The sequence below is a fragment of the Juglans microcarpa x Juglans regia genome, chromosome 8D, assembly GCF_004785595.1.
Source record: "Juglans microcarpa x Juglans regia isolate MS1-56 chromosome 8D, Jm3101_v1.0, whole genome shotgun sequence".
Lineage (NCBI taxonomy): Eukaryota > Viridiplantae > Streptophyta > Magnoliopsida > Fagales > Juglandaceae > Juglans > Juglans microcarpa x Juglans regia.
The window spans coordinates 6,045,496-6,062,540 of NC_054608.1; the positions used below are offsets into that span (position 1 = coordinate 6,045,496).

The 17,045-nt window shown below is 35.9% G+C and overlaps 1 protein-coding gene across 1 annotated transcript; it reads left to right on the forward strand.

Moving 5' to 3' along the window:
- The first annotated feature begins 4,363 nt into the window (after window positions 1–4,363).
- On the forward strand, window positions 4,364–7,987 carry LOC121242691 (probable LRR receptor-like serine/threonine-protein kinase At3g47570). Its single transcript, XM_041140617.1, has 2 exons — window positions 4,364–7,246; window positions 7,408–7,987. Exons 1-2 carry the CDS (start codon window positions 4,597–4,599, stop codon window positions 7,830–7,832), a joined length of 3,075 nt encoding a protein of 1,024 aa, XP_040996551.1. The 5' UTR covers window positions 4,364–4,596; the 3' UTR covers window positions 7,833–7,987.
- The last annotated feature ends 9,058 nt before the right edge of the window (window positions 7,988–17,045 follow it).

Here is a 17,045-nt window from a genome sequence, read left to right on the forward strand (position 1 = left end):
AGCGTATTCATGTTATAGGTACTTATAATTTTGCGTATAAAATTTATTTTGTCAATTCATTTTTTAAATTTATATTTTGAAATATAAATTTTATAATTTTCAGCATATCAATAGTTGATATAAAATAAGTTTTTCATAAATTTTTCTTAAACATAATTAATATTTAATTTTCTTTATAATAATAATAAAAAAGTTCAATTTTTCCATCATGCTGGAAATACAACGGAGCACGAGTTCGGGTATGAAATTCAGTACTTTGGATTTAGTGATTGATAATTGGTGGGGCAATAAGATTAAGATTGCATTTGGATGTTAAATTAAATTGAGATAAAAATTGATAGTTAAATAAAATATTATTAAAATATTATTTTTAATATTATTATTATTTTAAAATTTGAAAAGTTTGAATTGTTTATTATATTTTATGTTGAAATTTGAAAAAATTATAATTATTAGATAAGATAAATTGAGATTAGTTGAGATGAGTTTCAGATCCAAACTGGCCCTAAAAATTTAGGGGGTTGTGAATGCTCTAAATACGTTTGAGTTGAGGTTTTAAAAAATACTATTGTATTAGCTAGTTGTAAGGGTGTACAGAATTCAGTTCAGACCAAAAAAATGGACCGAACCGGACCGAATATTGTACCGGTCAGTCTCGGTCCCAAAATTGTGAATCGAAGAAATTTAGTCCGGTCCCGGGGTTTATAAATTTTGGACCAAACTGGACCGAACCCCTATATATATATTTTTAAAAGATTTTTAACAATATAATATATTATTTTTATATAGTAATTATATAAGTTAATATTATAATTTTTATCAAATTTATTATCATTGACCATATAAAATATTAAATAATATATACTATTAATTAGTAATAAATAATAAATCATATGATAATTTATGTCATTATATGTAAATAGTTATTAATACATTAATACATTCATACATACTCTATCTATATACACTTAATTATAGTAATTCATTAATTTTGTTTAAATAACTAAGTTGCAAGCAATCATGAATAATTTATGTACAATGAAGTTATTTGATATTCATTAACCATATATAAAATATATGACATTATTAATAATTATTCATACTAAAGGGTTATATAGTCTAAGTTAGTAAGCGGTAACTATCAACATTATAAATATAATTATAGTTAAATATTTTTGTAATGAGTTACTTACATAATTCACATTAATAATTCACTTAATTTTAATTTTAGTAATTTAAATCATTTTTTTCTAATTTATTTGCAAAACAAAATAAGAAACAAATAAGAAAATAATTGGTGGGACCGAACAGACTGATAGCTACCAGTTTGGTCCAAGAAAATGATGGACTAAAAATTTCGATCCACCACCACTGGACCGAATCGGACCGATTTACACCTATTAAATTGTGTATTAATTCTTTAATGGTAGTAACTATATATTGTTTTACTTTGAAAAGATCTTGGTAATTGGTATCATATTATATTTCGGTAATTTTATTTCGCTTAATTTCTGATGACTCCGTGGTCAATGCTGGCGGCTATCCATAATAATGGACTATGCTGAGTCAATATCAAAAATTTAAGTGGCGTGTAAATTTGAAAGATCAATTCACTCTTGGACCATTTCTTATTAATTGATGTCGATACTGCTTTCACTCGCATGTGGATATGAACAATTTGCCGACATAATTCTATTTTACATTTTGGGTGACAGAAAAAAAAAGGAGAAAAAGAAGTGGTGGTTATACATATAAAATTAGAAAATATATAATCCGCAAAAAGCAATGAAAATAAATTTAGGGACGTTGAGGGTAGGATTAATAAACTGTCAAGTGGGAACCTATTTGTGGAAATGAAATTGTGAAGACATCAGGACCCAAGGAAGGAAAATAATGGTAAAATAAATTATGAACATCATTGCCAATATATAACTCCTCCGTGGTTTACAAAGAGATCATATAAATATATATATATATAAGTTTACAAATTGATACAGCTTATAAATGTTATATGATCAGATCTATTTTTTAATAAAAAAAGTTTTACAATCAAACGTATCATATGAAACTACATAAATATACCAGAATACTTTTATAAGTATCTTTTGTAGATCAAGCATTTTCTCTTACGAAAATGCTAGTGGAGTCCCTCAAAGTTACCGCTCAAAGTTACCTCTCAATTATTTTAAATTTTGTACTTTTTTTTATATTTTTCCTTAATGGTTAAGAAATTAACTATTAGTGAAATTGTGTATTTTTTTATTTTTGTAATGATTAAGGATATTAAAAAATTGTTAGAAAAAAATGAAAGGAAAAATAAAAGAGTAGCAGTACGCCCGACCCGTTAGCACTGTCCTTTCTCTTACTTCTAACTGATTAACACACAAGCGTGCATGAATATGCATATAATAAAACTTCTCATTAGTTACTATTCACTACCCCACATCCCACGCCCTATGTGGTAAACTGGGTTTACTAACAAGTGAACCGGTTCTTTCTCCAACCCCTCCATCTCAATCACACTCGAAGGAAGCATGATGAGAGAGAAGGGTCGAAGAGAGAGAGGCCGAGGAGAGAGAGATGTTGAAGAGAGAAAGAGCTTGATGAGGTCGAAGAGAGAAAGAGCTTGATAAGAGAGAGGTCGAAGGTGATGGCTCTGACATAAAAAATAAAATAAAAAATTATCAGGTGTGAGGTGAATAATATTTGATGTATAGCAAAACCTATATGCATGAGGTAGAATGTGGTGATAGACAATTTTTTAAACAAACAAGACAAGTCATCGTTCTTCCACATGCCACTTAAGGGCCCATTTGGATTAGAAAGTATTTCATCTCATTTCATCATTACAACTTTCTTAAATTCTTATACAAAATATAATAAACAATTCAATTTTTTCAAATTTTAAAATAATAATAATATTAAAAAATAATCTTCTAACAATATTTTTTTTTAATTTTTATTTTTTATCTAAAACTATTTTATCTCATCTTTAAATTCAAACCAGCCCTAATACTATTCAATTGGCATCTCACATTTGGCAAGTAGTGGATAATCATTTACTTTTAGGAGGATATCTTGGTTACGAACATATTGACCGTTGCTATATATTTTAGACTTTTCCTTTCTCTCAAGAAAATTGATCAATTAAAGACGCAACACTTCAGCAGCATCCATTGTGTTTATATGTCTACAGATTTTGCAATATTTTCTTCTGCGTAGCTGTTTTGGTAACTACTAATCAGTACCCTTCACGAAGTACTATTTGTAGAATATAGGTGGGGGGAACAAGTATTTAGTTCCAAGATCCGCTTCTTTTTTCCTTTATTTTTGCGATATGGTCTTTGACGTAATGGAGTGTTTGTTAGGAAACTTCATCCTCTCTTCATTCTTCATGTATCTCGTTTTTTATTATATATATTTGTTTACTTAGGAAGGAAAAAAAAAAAAAAAAACACTTGACCATTAATTGAGACTTGCACGACTCCAACCATTTAATTAACCAATAATATCTTAAAAGGAAAATAGTAGGAATACAAAAAGATCCCATAAAACTTGGTCATGCAAGTCTGCTGAATAATAATACCATACACTACACTTTTATTTTATTTTGATCATATTAAATAATATATTACACATTTATCACTATTAGATGATAAAAAATATAATAAATAATTATTTAATAATAATAATATGTCATTAAACTTAATGAGATAAAAGTAAGATGATACTACGGTATATAAAATTTTCATTTTCTAAATAACAACTCAGTTTTTTTTGTAATGACGACCTTTAGTCACCGCCCACCGGTGTTCCCCATGCCACTTAAGTCTATTCAATTGACATATTCGACAAAACAGGACCTCACAATATTTAGCAAATAAAGGATAGTATTGACTCCTTTACTTTTAGGAGGATATCTTGGTTACGAACATATTGACCGTTGCTATATATTTTAGACTTTTCCTTTCTTGCTCTAGAAAATTGATCAATTAAAGACGCAACACTTCAGCAGCATCCATTCTGTGTTTACATGTATCTACAGATTTGGCAACATTTTCTTGTGCATAGCTGTCTTTGGTAACTACTATTCATGCTATTCACAAACTATTTAATACATTTTTATAACTATTCGTAAATTATCTGAAATCGTCTCAATATTAGCTCGATGCAATGCAAATAACAGTAGGTAATAGTATTTGCAGATAGAAGAAGCTGTGCAATAAATAACAGTAATGAGAGTACACTCGATGAAGGCTAGTGGTAGCAACAACTAGTGCAAATTGTGGGTGCAATTAATGCTAAAAGTGGGCTAAAATTAAATGATAGAGCAGACTGTGGGAGATTGTTTGGAAGTGTTCAGTGTTTTCTGGTGAAGCTGATGGGTCTGAATTAAGAAGGATGCCTCTGATAATCTCTCGTTTACCAAGTCAAAGAACAGAAGAGAACCCGATGTTAGACATGTAGAAAAAGTCTTGAAATCGTGGCGACGCCACAACTGGTGGATTGTTATAAATACGTATCTTTTTGTGCTCCATAATGACATCGATACTCCTCTCTTTCATCCAGTTAAAAAAAAAATAGAAACCAAGAGACATGAGTTTTCTTTCCCATCTAATGCTTCAGGCCACCTTATTATTTGTCCCAACGTTCTTGATCATATGCATGTTTCTTGGAGTAGAGTCTGCCACTTTGAGTCTTGTTACAGATAAGGAAGCCTTGATCTCATTCAAGTCAGGGATAAGCCAAGATCCTTCAAACCACCTCTCTTCTTGGGACAAAGACACATCCCCATGCAATTGGACTGGAGTTGTCTGCAACAAGTCTGGCCAGAGAGTGGTTGGCCTTGATCTTTCTGGTTCTAGACTTCTAGGGTCAATTAGCCCTCAAATTGGTAATCTCTCCTTCATCCAGTCCCTTCAACTCCAAGATAATCGATTTACAGGGATGTTTCCTGATCAAATTGGCAATCTCTTTCGTTTGGAAGTTCTGAACATCAGCTTTAACACAATAGAAGGTGTGCTCCCCTCAAATATAAGCCAATGGACTCAGCTCAAGATCCTTGACTTGACTGAAAACGATATTGAAGGAAGAATTCCTGAAGAGCTTAGCTACTTGACGAAGCTCGAAGTCTTGAAGTTGGGAAAAAACCGACTTTCTGGTGCAATCCCACCTTCAATAGGTAACCTTTCCTCACTCTTCAATATAAATTTAGGAACCAATAATCTCAGTGGCATAATACCCAGTGAATTGGGAAGCCTTCATAATCTGAGGGAACTTGATCTCGCCATCAACAATTTGTCTGGCATCATTCCTCCATCACTATACAACATATCCTCCCTAGTTTCTTTCATCGTAGCTTCAAACCAACTATGGGGTGAAATTCCAGGAGATATTGGGATTAAGCTCCCAAATCTTATAGATTCCAATTTTTGCATCAATAAATTCACCGGAAAGATTCCATGGTCTTTGCACAATCTCACAAAAATACAGAACATCCGCATGGCGCACAACCTTCTTGAAGGAACAATACCACCAGGTCTTGAAAATCTCCCAGCTCTTCGAATGTATAATATTGGTTTCAATAGGATTAAATTGGGGAAAGATGGCCTCAAATTCATTACTTCTTTTACAAATAGCACTCTCCTAAACTTCCTTGCAATTGATGGCAACCATTTTGAGGGTGAGATTCCAGAATCAATAGGCAATCTTTCTAAAGTTCTGTCAAAGTTATACATGGGAGGGAATCGTATTTATGGTAAGATTCCCAAGTCCATCAGTCGTCTTACCGGCCTGAATTTACTGAACTTAACCGACAATTTGATTTCAGGTGAAATCCCACCTGAAATAGGCCTATTAGAGGAACTGATGGAGTTGGGTTTGGCCAAAAATCAATTTTCTGGCAGCATTCCTGATTCCTTAGGTGATCTCCAAAAGTTAACTCAAATTGATTTATCAGGCAATAGTTTGCAGGGTAAAATCCCCAAAACTTTTGGGAATTTCAAGCGTCTTCTTTCCATGGATTTATCCAATAACAAGTTCAACGGCAGCATACCTATTGAGGCTCTGAGTCTCCCAAGTTTGAGCTCTGTTTTGAATCTGTCTAAGAATTTTCTAAGCGGGCCCTTACCTCAAGAAATTTCTCTTCTACAAAGTGTTGTTACCATTGATCTCTCTGACAACAATTTGTCTGGTAATATCCCCAGCTCAATCAGTAAATGCCAGAGCTTGGAAAAATTATTCATGGCCAGAAACATGCTTTCAGGTCCAATTCCAGATACCATGGAAGAAGTGAAAGGCCTGGACACCCTAGATCTCTCCTCCAACCAACTTTCTGGCTCTATCCCCGTTGAACTCCAAAACCTTCAGGCCTTAAAATCTTTGAACCTGTCTTTCAATAATTTGGAAGGGATTGTTCCCAGCAGCGGAGTTTTTAGTAATCTCTCTCAAGTCCATTTGGAAGGCAATCCAAAGCTTTGTCTGCAGTTTGGTTGTGCCAAAGGGCGCAGAAGAAAAATTGCCAATGTTCTTGTTATTAGTATCCCAGTATCATTATTCGTATGCTTTGTACTTGGTTTATTGTTCTACTTCTACATAAAGAAAAGTAAATCAAAAGTCACAAAAACTTCTGATGTGCAAAAACATCATCATCAACTGGTCTCGTACAATGACCTCCGGTTGGCGACCGGAAACTTCAACCCAGAAAACTTTATTGGGAAAGGGGGCTACGGATCAGTGTTCAAAGGCTACCTAAGGCAACGAACTCTCGTTGCTATTAAGGTCCTTGATAGTGAGAGGAAGAGCTCTTGGAAGAGTTTTTTGGCAGAGTGCGAGGCTTTGAGGAATGTTAGGCACCGAAATCTTGTTCGGCTGATCACATCCTGCTCTAGCATAGACTCCAAGAACATGGAATTTCTGGCTTTGGTGTATGAATTTATGGGTAATGGCAGCTTGGAAGACTGGCTTGAGGGGAAGAAGAAACACGCAAATGGGTATGCGTTGAACGTCGTGGAGAGGTTGAATGTAGCCATTGACATAGCTTATGCGTTGGATTATTTGCACCATGACTGTGCAGTTCCGGTGGTGCATTGTGATTTGAAGCCCAGCAACATTCTTTTAAGTGAAGACATGACTGCAAAGGTAGGAGATTTCGGGCTGGCCACTTTGCTGATGGCACGAACCGGCAATCAACCATATATTAGCTCTACAAATGTACTGAAGGGATCCATAGGATACATACCTCCAGGTTAGTACTACAACAATCTCTCTCTCTCTCTCTCTTCTGTTGGGTAGTTGATGAAAGAAACCAGAGACTGGTATTCTGCGCAAATATATAATTAATATTACACAAAAAAACCACATTTTTCTTCTAAAATTTATAAACATATTGAATCGTGTATGATGCAGAGTATGGTTTGGGAGAAAAGCCGTCAACTTCTGGGGATGTATACAGCTTTGGGATAATGCTGCTTGAGCTCTTCACTGGAAAGAACCCTACACATGAAAGCTTCATGGGAGGCCTAAACTTAACCAGATGGGTGCAGATAGGTTTTCCCGTCAACGTGGAACAAGTACTCGACCCTGAGCTGTTATCAATGATGGGTGAGCTCTACCATGATGAACAATCCATAAGCCCAGACAATCAACATGAATGCTTGATCGCAATCCTTGGGGTTGGGCTATCTTGCACCGTAGAATCTCGTGATGGTCGCATAAGTATTAGAGATGCTCTGCACAAACTAAGATCTGCAAGGGACACCCTTCTTAAACCAGGACCAATTGAAAAAACCATAAGCATTGATCACGGGGAAGCATCAGAGCGTAGACTGTAGTGATTAAGGATGTTTGCTTAAGTTTGTAACTTAAAGAGCGTCTATGTGATAATTTCAGGTCTTTTTTTTTTTTTTTTTAAGGAAAACGGTTTTATTCCTCAATAATCATAGATCAAAGAAATAATACAAGAATTGACTTTCTTCCACGTCTACAATTACATCAGAAATGAGTAATGCAGATCTTGTTAAGGCATGAGCAACACTATTTGCATTTCTTGGAACATGATATGTAGACCAGTTTGAGAACATCTGTAACTTATGCTTGATGCCGTTGATCACCATTCCATAACTTGCCAAATTTGTAGAGTCTCTTGATAAGTCCTTGACCACCTGTAACGAGTCCCCCTCAAGGATGATGTTCTGCAACTCTAGATCTAGAGCAAACATAGTGGCATGTAGTGCACCAATAGCTTCAGCCAGCAAAGGATCATGAAATAGTAATGGTCTATTGAATCTCAAGCAGCTAAGAACTACCCTTCCCAGTATCTGACCACAACACCAATACCAATGATTCCCTTAGCCTTATATCTTGCAATGTTGTCCCAATTAATCTTAGTCTGGTTCAAAGAAGGGGGCTCCCTTCTTGAGACTATGTTATTGCCCTTGATCCACCTTGAGTTCCTTAAGGATTTGTTGAGAATGCTGAACCATCACATTGGGGTTTTGAAGTTCTACTTGAAAAACATATAGGGACCTTCTTTGCCATATTCTCCTAGCCACCACTGCAACCTCTTCAATTACTTCTACCTCATAGTTAGAGCAAAAATCTTCCATCAGATCTAGGAATGACATTTTCCAGTAGGCCTTTTTCTGAAGTGGTTTAGAGCATTGGCTCCAAACATCTTGAGCCACTGGGCATGACCATAAAGCATGGAAAATTGACTCTTCTTCAAAGCAGAAAGGACATCAAGGGTTATCCACAACCTTCTTCTTATAAAGGTTCAAACAAGTGGGGATACCTTCTAAGCAAGATCTCCACAAAAAAATCCTATCAGCTGGATGTATATTCAGTTTCCATATAGCTGACCACACTACATTTCTTAAGTTTGAACAAGATGGTTGGTCCCTTGATTACTCAGCTACCTCTTTATGAAAATGATAAGCACTTCTTACTAAGAAGAGACCATTAGGAGAGCCTGCCCAAATCAATTTATCAAGTTGATTAGAAAAACTCAGGGAAATCTTCATTATCATCTCAACTTCTTCCCTTGAGAAGATTTATGCTATAAGAGAAGCCTTCCATTGAGTTGTAGCAAGATCAATGAGCTCCTTAACTTTTGCTTTCTCCACCAGCTTATTCACAGCACTTTGAATCCTGAAAGTGGTTGGTTTTGGTAGCCACTTGTCTTTCCAGATTTGAACCTCATTCCCATTACCAATTCTCCAATAAAAACCTTTTTCTACTAGAGATCTAGCTGCCAAAATACTTCTTCAAATGAAAGTGGGTTTACCTCCAAGTTTAGCTTCTAAAAAAAAAGACTATGGGAAATATTTATGTTTTAACACTTGGGATGCTAGAGACTGTGAATCTTAGAGGAGCCTCCACCCTTATTTAGCTAACATAGCCAAGTTAAAACTTTCAAGCTCTCTGAATCCCAAACGACCCATTGCCTTTGATTTCCCCATTCCACTCCAAGAGATCTAGTGAATTTTCCTTTCCCTTTCTAGTTGCCCCTACTAGAAATGCTGCATCACCTTATTAATCTCTCGAATTAGTGTGTAAGGTAACTTAAAAACTCCCATGCAGTAGCTTGACAGTGCTTGGACCACAGCTTTGAGTAGGATTTCTTTAGTTGCATACGAAAGAGATTTGACCTTCAAGTTACTGATTCTGTGTCTGATTCAGTCCAGGATACTACCAAAAGACCTTGAAGGTATTTCTTATAGGGCATATGGGATCTGATCCTTGCAATGCTCAAGATAATGTCCTATGATTCCTTCGAGGTATTTCTACTGAACTAAATAGAAGTCTTGTCCTTGTTAAGCCTCTGGCTAGAGGCCTATTCATAAGAATTAAGCATAAAAGCAACCTCCTCCATTCAAGTGAGTTGGCTCTACAAAAAGTAGACAATCATCTGCAAAAAAGAGGTGACTAATGTGGATCTTTCCTCTCACAATGCGAATACCAGTTATAGCACCTGTGTCTTCAGCATAGTTCAGAAGAGAGCTCAAAGCTTCAGCACAAAGAATAAAAAGATAATGTGATAGAGGATCACCTTGTCTAATTCCTCTAGTTGCTTTAAAAGTGTGGTGAGGCTGGCCATTACGGAGTATGGAATAGGAGACAAAATTAACATACTTCATAATCAAATCTAACCAAGACTGTGCAAATCTCATTTTGCTCATAACAGGTCTTAAAAACAGCCACTCAATATGATCATATGCTTTATTCATGTCGAGTTTCACGGTCATAAAACCAGTGTTACCTCTTAATCTACTGTTCATGGTATGCATGGCCTCGTAAGCCACTATGATGTTATCAGAAATGAGCCTCCCAGGAACAAAAGCTGACTGAGTTGGTGAAATAATATCAAGCAGTATCGTTTTCAATCTGTTTGCAATTGCTTTTGAAACTATTTTGTAGAGAACATTACAAAGACTAATTGGCATGAAATCTAATACATTTTTAGGGTATTTAACCTTTGGATAAGAGCCAAGATAGTATCATTTATGTTAGAAACCATACCAGAAAAGTTGAGCACATGTAGGGCTACTTCTTTGACTTCATTTCCCATAGCTTCCTAATGAGTTTGGTAAAAGGTAGGAGGAAAACCATCATTCCAGGTGAGCTAAGAGGGTAGGAAAATCATCAGGTCCAGGTGAGCTAAGAGGGTTCATTCGAAAAATAGCTTCTGTTACTTCCATGTCAGTGAATTTCTTAGTGAACAGGTTGTTCATTTTTGCAGTTACCACACCTTTCTTAAATCTCAGGCACCCTTCTATATGTTCAGGATTACTAGTTGAATAAATATCTTAAAAGAATTTATGGGATTGGGCACTGATAGCTTCAAGGTTTGAGACCATATTTACAGAATCGTCTAGTATTTTGTGTATGGCATTAGTCTTCCTTCTTTAGTTTGCACACTAGTGGAAGAATTTGATATTCCTGTCCCCTTCTATAAGCCATTTCTGTTTAGCCCTCTGCTTCCATTTAACATCTTCATCTTCCAATAGACAGTTAACCTCTTTCCTTAACTCCCTTATACTTTCTCCCATCTCACCCTTATTAGATTCTTGTAGTCTAGAGAGCTAAGCAAGTTTTGAATTGATTATTCTTTTTGAGTTCCCAAACTTTATCTTACTCCAGCTCATCAATTTTGCCTCACATCTTTCAGGTCTTTCAGTAGCTACAGCCAGCTTGTGAGTAGTTAGGGATGGTCTCTTTCATTCCTCCTTCACTAAGTGCAAACATTCCTCCCTTAGAGCCCACTTAGCTACTTGAATGGCTTTTCTCTATTAATGGCAGTCTGCTTCTGTGAGGTCATAGAAATTGAAACAGGCTTGTGATTTGAAGTTTAAGCTGCTTCAACATGGATAGAAAAAGAAGCAAACATGTTAATCCGGATTTGATTCCCAAAAGCTCGATCCAACCTTTCTTTAGTAAACTGGCCCATTTCTTTGTTATCACTCAAAGTGAATAAGTCCCCCTCACAGCTTAAATCACTCAGGCCACCATCCTCGGCTGCAATTCTATACTCTTCAGTCTGTCTATAAGACCTAAATGTTGCACCATATTTCTCATTATGGTGTAATATCTCGTTGAAATCTCCCATACACAGCCAAGCTACACCTGGATGAGGTTTGAGAGCTTTCAGGAGCTTACAGCTATCAGACCTATCAGTGAATTTCCATAAAAACCAGTCAGAATCCAATCCTTCTCTAGAGATGGATGCTTAACTTTCATCGAGATATGGCTTCTGGTGTATGATTCCAGCTTCACACCATTAACCCAACTCCACAAGAAAGCAATACCTCCACTGAGGCCTTGGCTATCAATCACAAAACTACAATCAGAACCTTGTCTTGTTCTTCTATTTTCAACTTTCTCTCTATTACACTCGATCTCTATAAGGAAAATAAAAATTGAGCTCTTGTTCTTCACCAACAGATGAAGCTCTTTAATTGTCTGAGGGTTTCCAAACCCTCGATAGTTCTAGATAAGGCAGATCATGACTATTGGTGGGGCTGCCTAGCGACCTCCACCTTAAACTCCTAGTTATCATCCCCTCTACGTAAGGGCTCAGTTTCCGCCTTCTTAAAACTATCTCCATCTTCCTTTCCCTCTTCCAAGTCTCTCTCCCCCATCTTGGACCCTCCACTCACCACATTACTCTTATTGTCATTATTAGAAAACACACAGGCTTGAAAGAATTTAGCACGAGCTTTTCTCTTCCAACTGGCTTATTTCTTAGTCTATGCTAATGTTTGAATTTGGGTAGTGAGGAAATGATCCAGGGAGCTTACATGATCCGAGATGGACAAATCTTGTTTGGTACTATCAGAAAAGGAAATAGATTTCATCTGAGCCTTGCCTTCACTGGTGTCCGTAGGATCTTCCTTAGTAACGTCTGTCTTCTCCTCCAATTTTTGTTTGTCCTTATTAAAAGTAGTATCAGTTATAGGCATTGATACCTCTTCATTAAGGAAAGATTTTATTTTTGGAATTGTGCTCTTTTCAAAGTAATTGATGTCCTCCTGAATTGCCATTGAGACTTTTGCTAGCTGCTTAGGAGATACTTGAACTTTAGCACTTTCCAAAATGGATTTCTCACCAGACTTTGGCTGCTGGTGTTCCTGACATGGCTACAGGACCTCTTCCTCCATACTTTCTTAAGGAATTCCTGTCCATCATGGTTGGATTAGCACGAAGCCATGAACCAAACTGAGGTTGATTAACCTCTAATGAAATTGGACCATCACTTTCCACAGAGTAGCCTTTCTTTGCATGTTTGATAATTCCACACTTAAAACAAAATATAGGGAGTCTTTCATATGTAACAGGAAGCCATATCTGTTGCCCTATCTATTGCCCTTCAATGGACAAGAATCTCCCTCTAATAAAAGCTTTGGTAATGTTAGTCTGCACTTTTGCACGTAAAAATTGATCTCATCCATAACCATTACTGTCAACCTCTATGTCCAAAACCTTTCCTAACCCTTAACCAATTTGGATTCCAACATGATGTTTTATGCTAGTCAGTGGCATGTTATGTATATGAGCCCAGAACACATCAGAAGAGAAGAGAATGTCTTCCAGAGGGATTGTGCCATCATACTCTGGATATAGATCAAATACCTATCAAAAGACCAAGGTCTCCCTTGTAAAACTCGAACCTTATCCTACTCCTTTTGAAACTCCACCAAAATGCTGTTATCCCCCACATCCTTGAAACGAATCCAACCCTCTGATTTCCATATTCGAGACATTATAGTTCTAAAAGCCTCCCTGTTGATCTTCTTTTCTGTAATAACCAAAGCTAGAAGGCAACTTTTGCTTTTTGACAATGACTCATGAATGGATGAGGAGGATAAAACAACTTCTTTCCTCTCTTGTTCAGAGAGACCGAAGGCAGCCTACATCAGCTCTAATTTTTTTTCCATGACAACCTCTTTAGACCTGACGTCTAAGAGACCAACCTTTGTCTATGACAAAGAGAGAAACCTCACCCAACAAAGAGGACCAGCCACGTCCTTGAGCACCTAATGCAAGCTCCCACTATAATTTTTTCTTTTCTTTTAGTGGATTGTAGTTTCTGTTTTGACTCAATGTAAGTCTCATTATTTACCTCCAAATCAATGTATGAAACTTATGAGTATTTTTATGAAACTTATTTCTTGGGAGAAAATTATTGTGTAAGTAAATATGACCAAATTCAAACTCTTTTTTTATTTTTTTTTCTAAAAAATGGATCATATATATAAAATATATCTCAACGGTAAATTTGACTTTGGTAGAAAGCAAGAAAAGCTCTCCCAAAATCACATGGTCCACCCATCTCTTAAAGATCCTCCCATCTCCGTTAGAAGGGGGTGGAGTTTCGGTTCATCCTTCCCTCATACTCTCCATAGTTTTCTAGCGAAAATCTTTTTGATTCTTTTCTCGTTTTCCTTTTATAGCACAGTGATGGTGATGAGCCGATCTACTGCTTTTTAGCCACTTACAACCACCACATGTCGCACCACAAGACTCCTCAGTTGTCGATCCTTCAGCTCCTAGAAGATTATCGCCCATAAGAGTGGTGCGTGAGTCTCACATGCAACCTAAGTCGTGCGCGGGATCCACTCACCGCCTCATCTTGTAGATCAGACTAACTTCCTCTCTCCTATAGTGGCGTGCGATCCCCACGCACCTTCACAACCATTGAATTGTTTGCCAAAATATCTAACCATTTGCCGGTTTCTATTTTCTATATTTCTGTTTCTCCTAACCAAAGATCATAAGAAAGAGGAAGTGAACGCTGCCTTCAACCGAACGGGACCAGCTAAGCAATACAAAACCATCTACTGCAGCTTTTGGTCATAGTATCGCAGTCTGAATTTGGACAGCAACAAAATCGCTTTAGGTGGCTTCCCCTCGTAGGATATGGGTGGGAGCTAAGTCATTGGCTCTAAATCCCTTACTTTGTTTTTCTTGTATTGTATTTTAGCTGGTTTAAGATAATTTTCAGGGTTATCCATCTTTTTTACTCTTGTATCTTGTAACTATTTCACATATATATATATATATATATATTATGATTGCTTAGGATAAAAAAAAAAAAATGATTTTGGCGGGTGTTTTGATGAAAATTTAAGACTCAATTATTTTATTATTAATAAATTTATTTTCTAAAAGAAACCAAAGCCGGAAAGAAATACAACCAACGCAAGGTATTTATGTTGCTCAATGATGAGCCATGATTTAACTGCTTGTTAAGAGCTTTCAAGTGACAAGGAATTAATGAGTGTTCTAACTGAAGAAGATTAGGTTCTTTTGTTGTTGTTTGCAGTGATGGTGATTTATAGCACACTCCTATGTGTGGCAGTTGGCTATGATTTGTAAATAGTTGTGTTAAAATTGGTTTATGATTAATTAATTAATCTAGTTCACAAGCAAAAATACTTTTAAATATTATTTATGTATAAATATATATATATATATATAATATAACAGAAATAGTACCAAAAATATGGTTAGCCAAACTTAACATAAAAAAAAAAAAAAAAGTCGGACAGCTGCTAAATCAAGTTAGTGCCATTTCTTTATTACCGCTACCCAAAAACAAAAGTTACGACGTTATTACCGCCGTAAAAGATAGTTTCTAATGACGGCCAACAAAGAAACAGCAACTTAAAACTCCTTTTTAGTGAGATTTATAAACAGAAACTAGAAACAACTTTTTATGTCAGTTTCCAATTGATCGCCCCTTCATATAAACAATAGTGGCCGACGTACAAATCGTCACTAGTCACTACATGTAGTATTTATCTTTCTGCATGTCTTTTGTGACCGCCTTAAGGTTCCGTTAAAATAAACTTATTTTCTTCTAATGAATTTAATGTGGAATGATATCAGTTCGCCACTCTCTTCCCAACATCAAACAATGATTAAAAAAAAAAAAAAAGGCATAAAAATAACACTTGTTCCTTAAATCATTATCATAGAGGCCGACCAAAATACATGCTTAATTAAAAGCAATGATAAAAATAAAATAAAATATATCTATATAATATATAAAAAAATTCCATTAATGGACCCTCGTACTTGTTGATACCAATATCATAATTGAATGAAAAAGATTATTATTTTTTTCAATATATGAGTGCCTTCTTCACTTTCTTCTGAGATTAGATATTAAAAAAAGAAAAAAATTGAGAACTATTACAGACATAAAGATATTATACAAAATAAATCTACAAACTGATGTGGTTTTATAAAATTCGTTAGATCTACTTTATAATAAAAGTAATTTTACAATCTAACGTACTGCATCAAGTCACATCAATTTATAGATTTATTTGATAAGAGTCTTTGTCTATGATATTAGTGCATCCACTTTTTAAGACTCCCTGATTGTCTCATCAGGATGAAAGGGACGAATTATTGTTGATTGAAAATAGATGGAGATCGTGTGATTACTGTTGTTTTGCACTCAAACGTAGAGGAACCAAAGATTCCAATCAATTACTCACTTCCACAAGTCCGATTCAATCAAACTAGCAGAAACAGCTATCTCGAGGACATACATGTATGATTTATCCAAGGATATTATTGCAGTTGTAAGACCCAGTGATGTGAGGCCCGGTCCCGCCATCAAGGCCCAGCCTTTTCATGGAGAGCTTGATATGGTACTGTTTTGGATGAGTTTTTCATTTGCATGTCTCCTTCCTGATTTTCTCTCCCCCCTTTTTCTCTTTTCGGTTTTAATTGTTTCTCTTCCAGTCGTCTCTCACTCACCCAATACCCATTCTTTCCTTCCCCCTCCCGATTTTTCTCCTCTTCATTTGACGCCGAGCCCTGTTGAACAAAGGTAAGACCTTCTCTTTGTTTCACAAACGCCACTTACACACTCTGATTTTGTTATCTCTTTTTCTCGTTCACACACTCACTCACCTACAATTTTTCTAGCTAATTTTTGGTTCTGCGTTTTTGGGTGGAAAACAAAAATTAGACTTGTTGCCGAGAGTCCCTCACGTCGATAAGTTTTCTCTTTTCCCTTTCCCTCTCTAAGAAGAATGAATTGTGATTTGTGATTTATGCTTCGGAAATAAAAATTAGTGAATCTTGTTGGGTGCCGATTAACATTTAGAAGTGTGGGATTATCTTTTGTGGAGTTGTGAACGGAAAGAAACGTTTGATGTGTAATGTTGTTTTGGTTAAATTGTTGGTGAGTTGTTTTTTAAGAAGATTTATCAAGGGTGCTTGTTGAGTTTGACATGGCTGTGTGGGAGGAGTTTTGTAACTGTTTGGGGTTGTTGATGGCTGGTTGCGTGTGACGAAGTGTGTTTGACTTTAATTTGGTGGATGTATCGGTCATTATTGAAATTGAAATACGGTATTTTTGGACTGAAGTGTGAGCTGTTCGATTTATAATCTAGTTGTTTGAGTTGGGTTATTTTGCTGAAATGAGGGTTGGAATCATGAGTTTTAATTATTTTGGATTGAAGTTGTGTCAATGGCCTTTTAACACTTAGTGTATATTTTGTTTTCTATCAATAGGTAACGAGATTATT

Bases quoted from the DNA above. Each gene is read 5' to 3' on its own strand.
- LOC121242691 (XM_041140617.1), top strand. From the start codon at position 4,597: ATGAGTTTTCTTTCCCATCTAATGCTTCAGGCCACCTTATTATTTGTC. The intron at 7,247-7,407 runs GTTAGTACTACA...TGTATGATGCAG, and splicing joins CATAGGATACATACCTCCAG to AGTATGGTTTGGGAGAAAAG.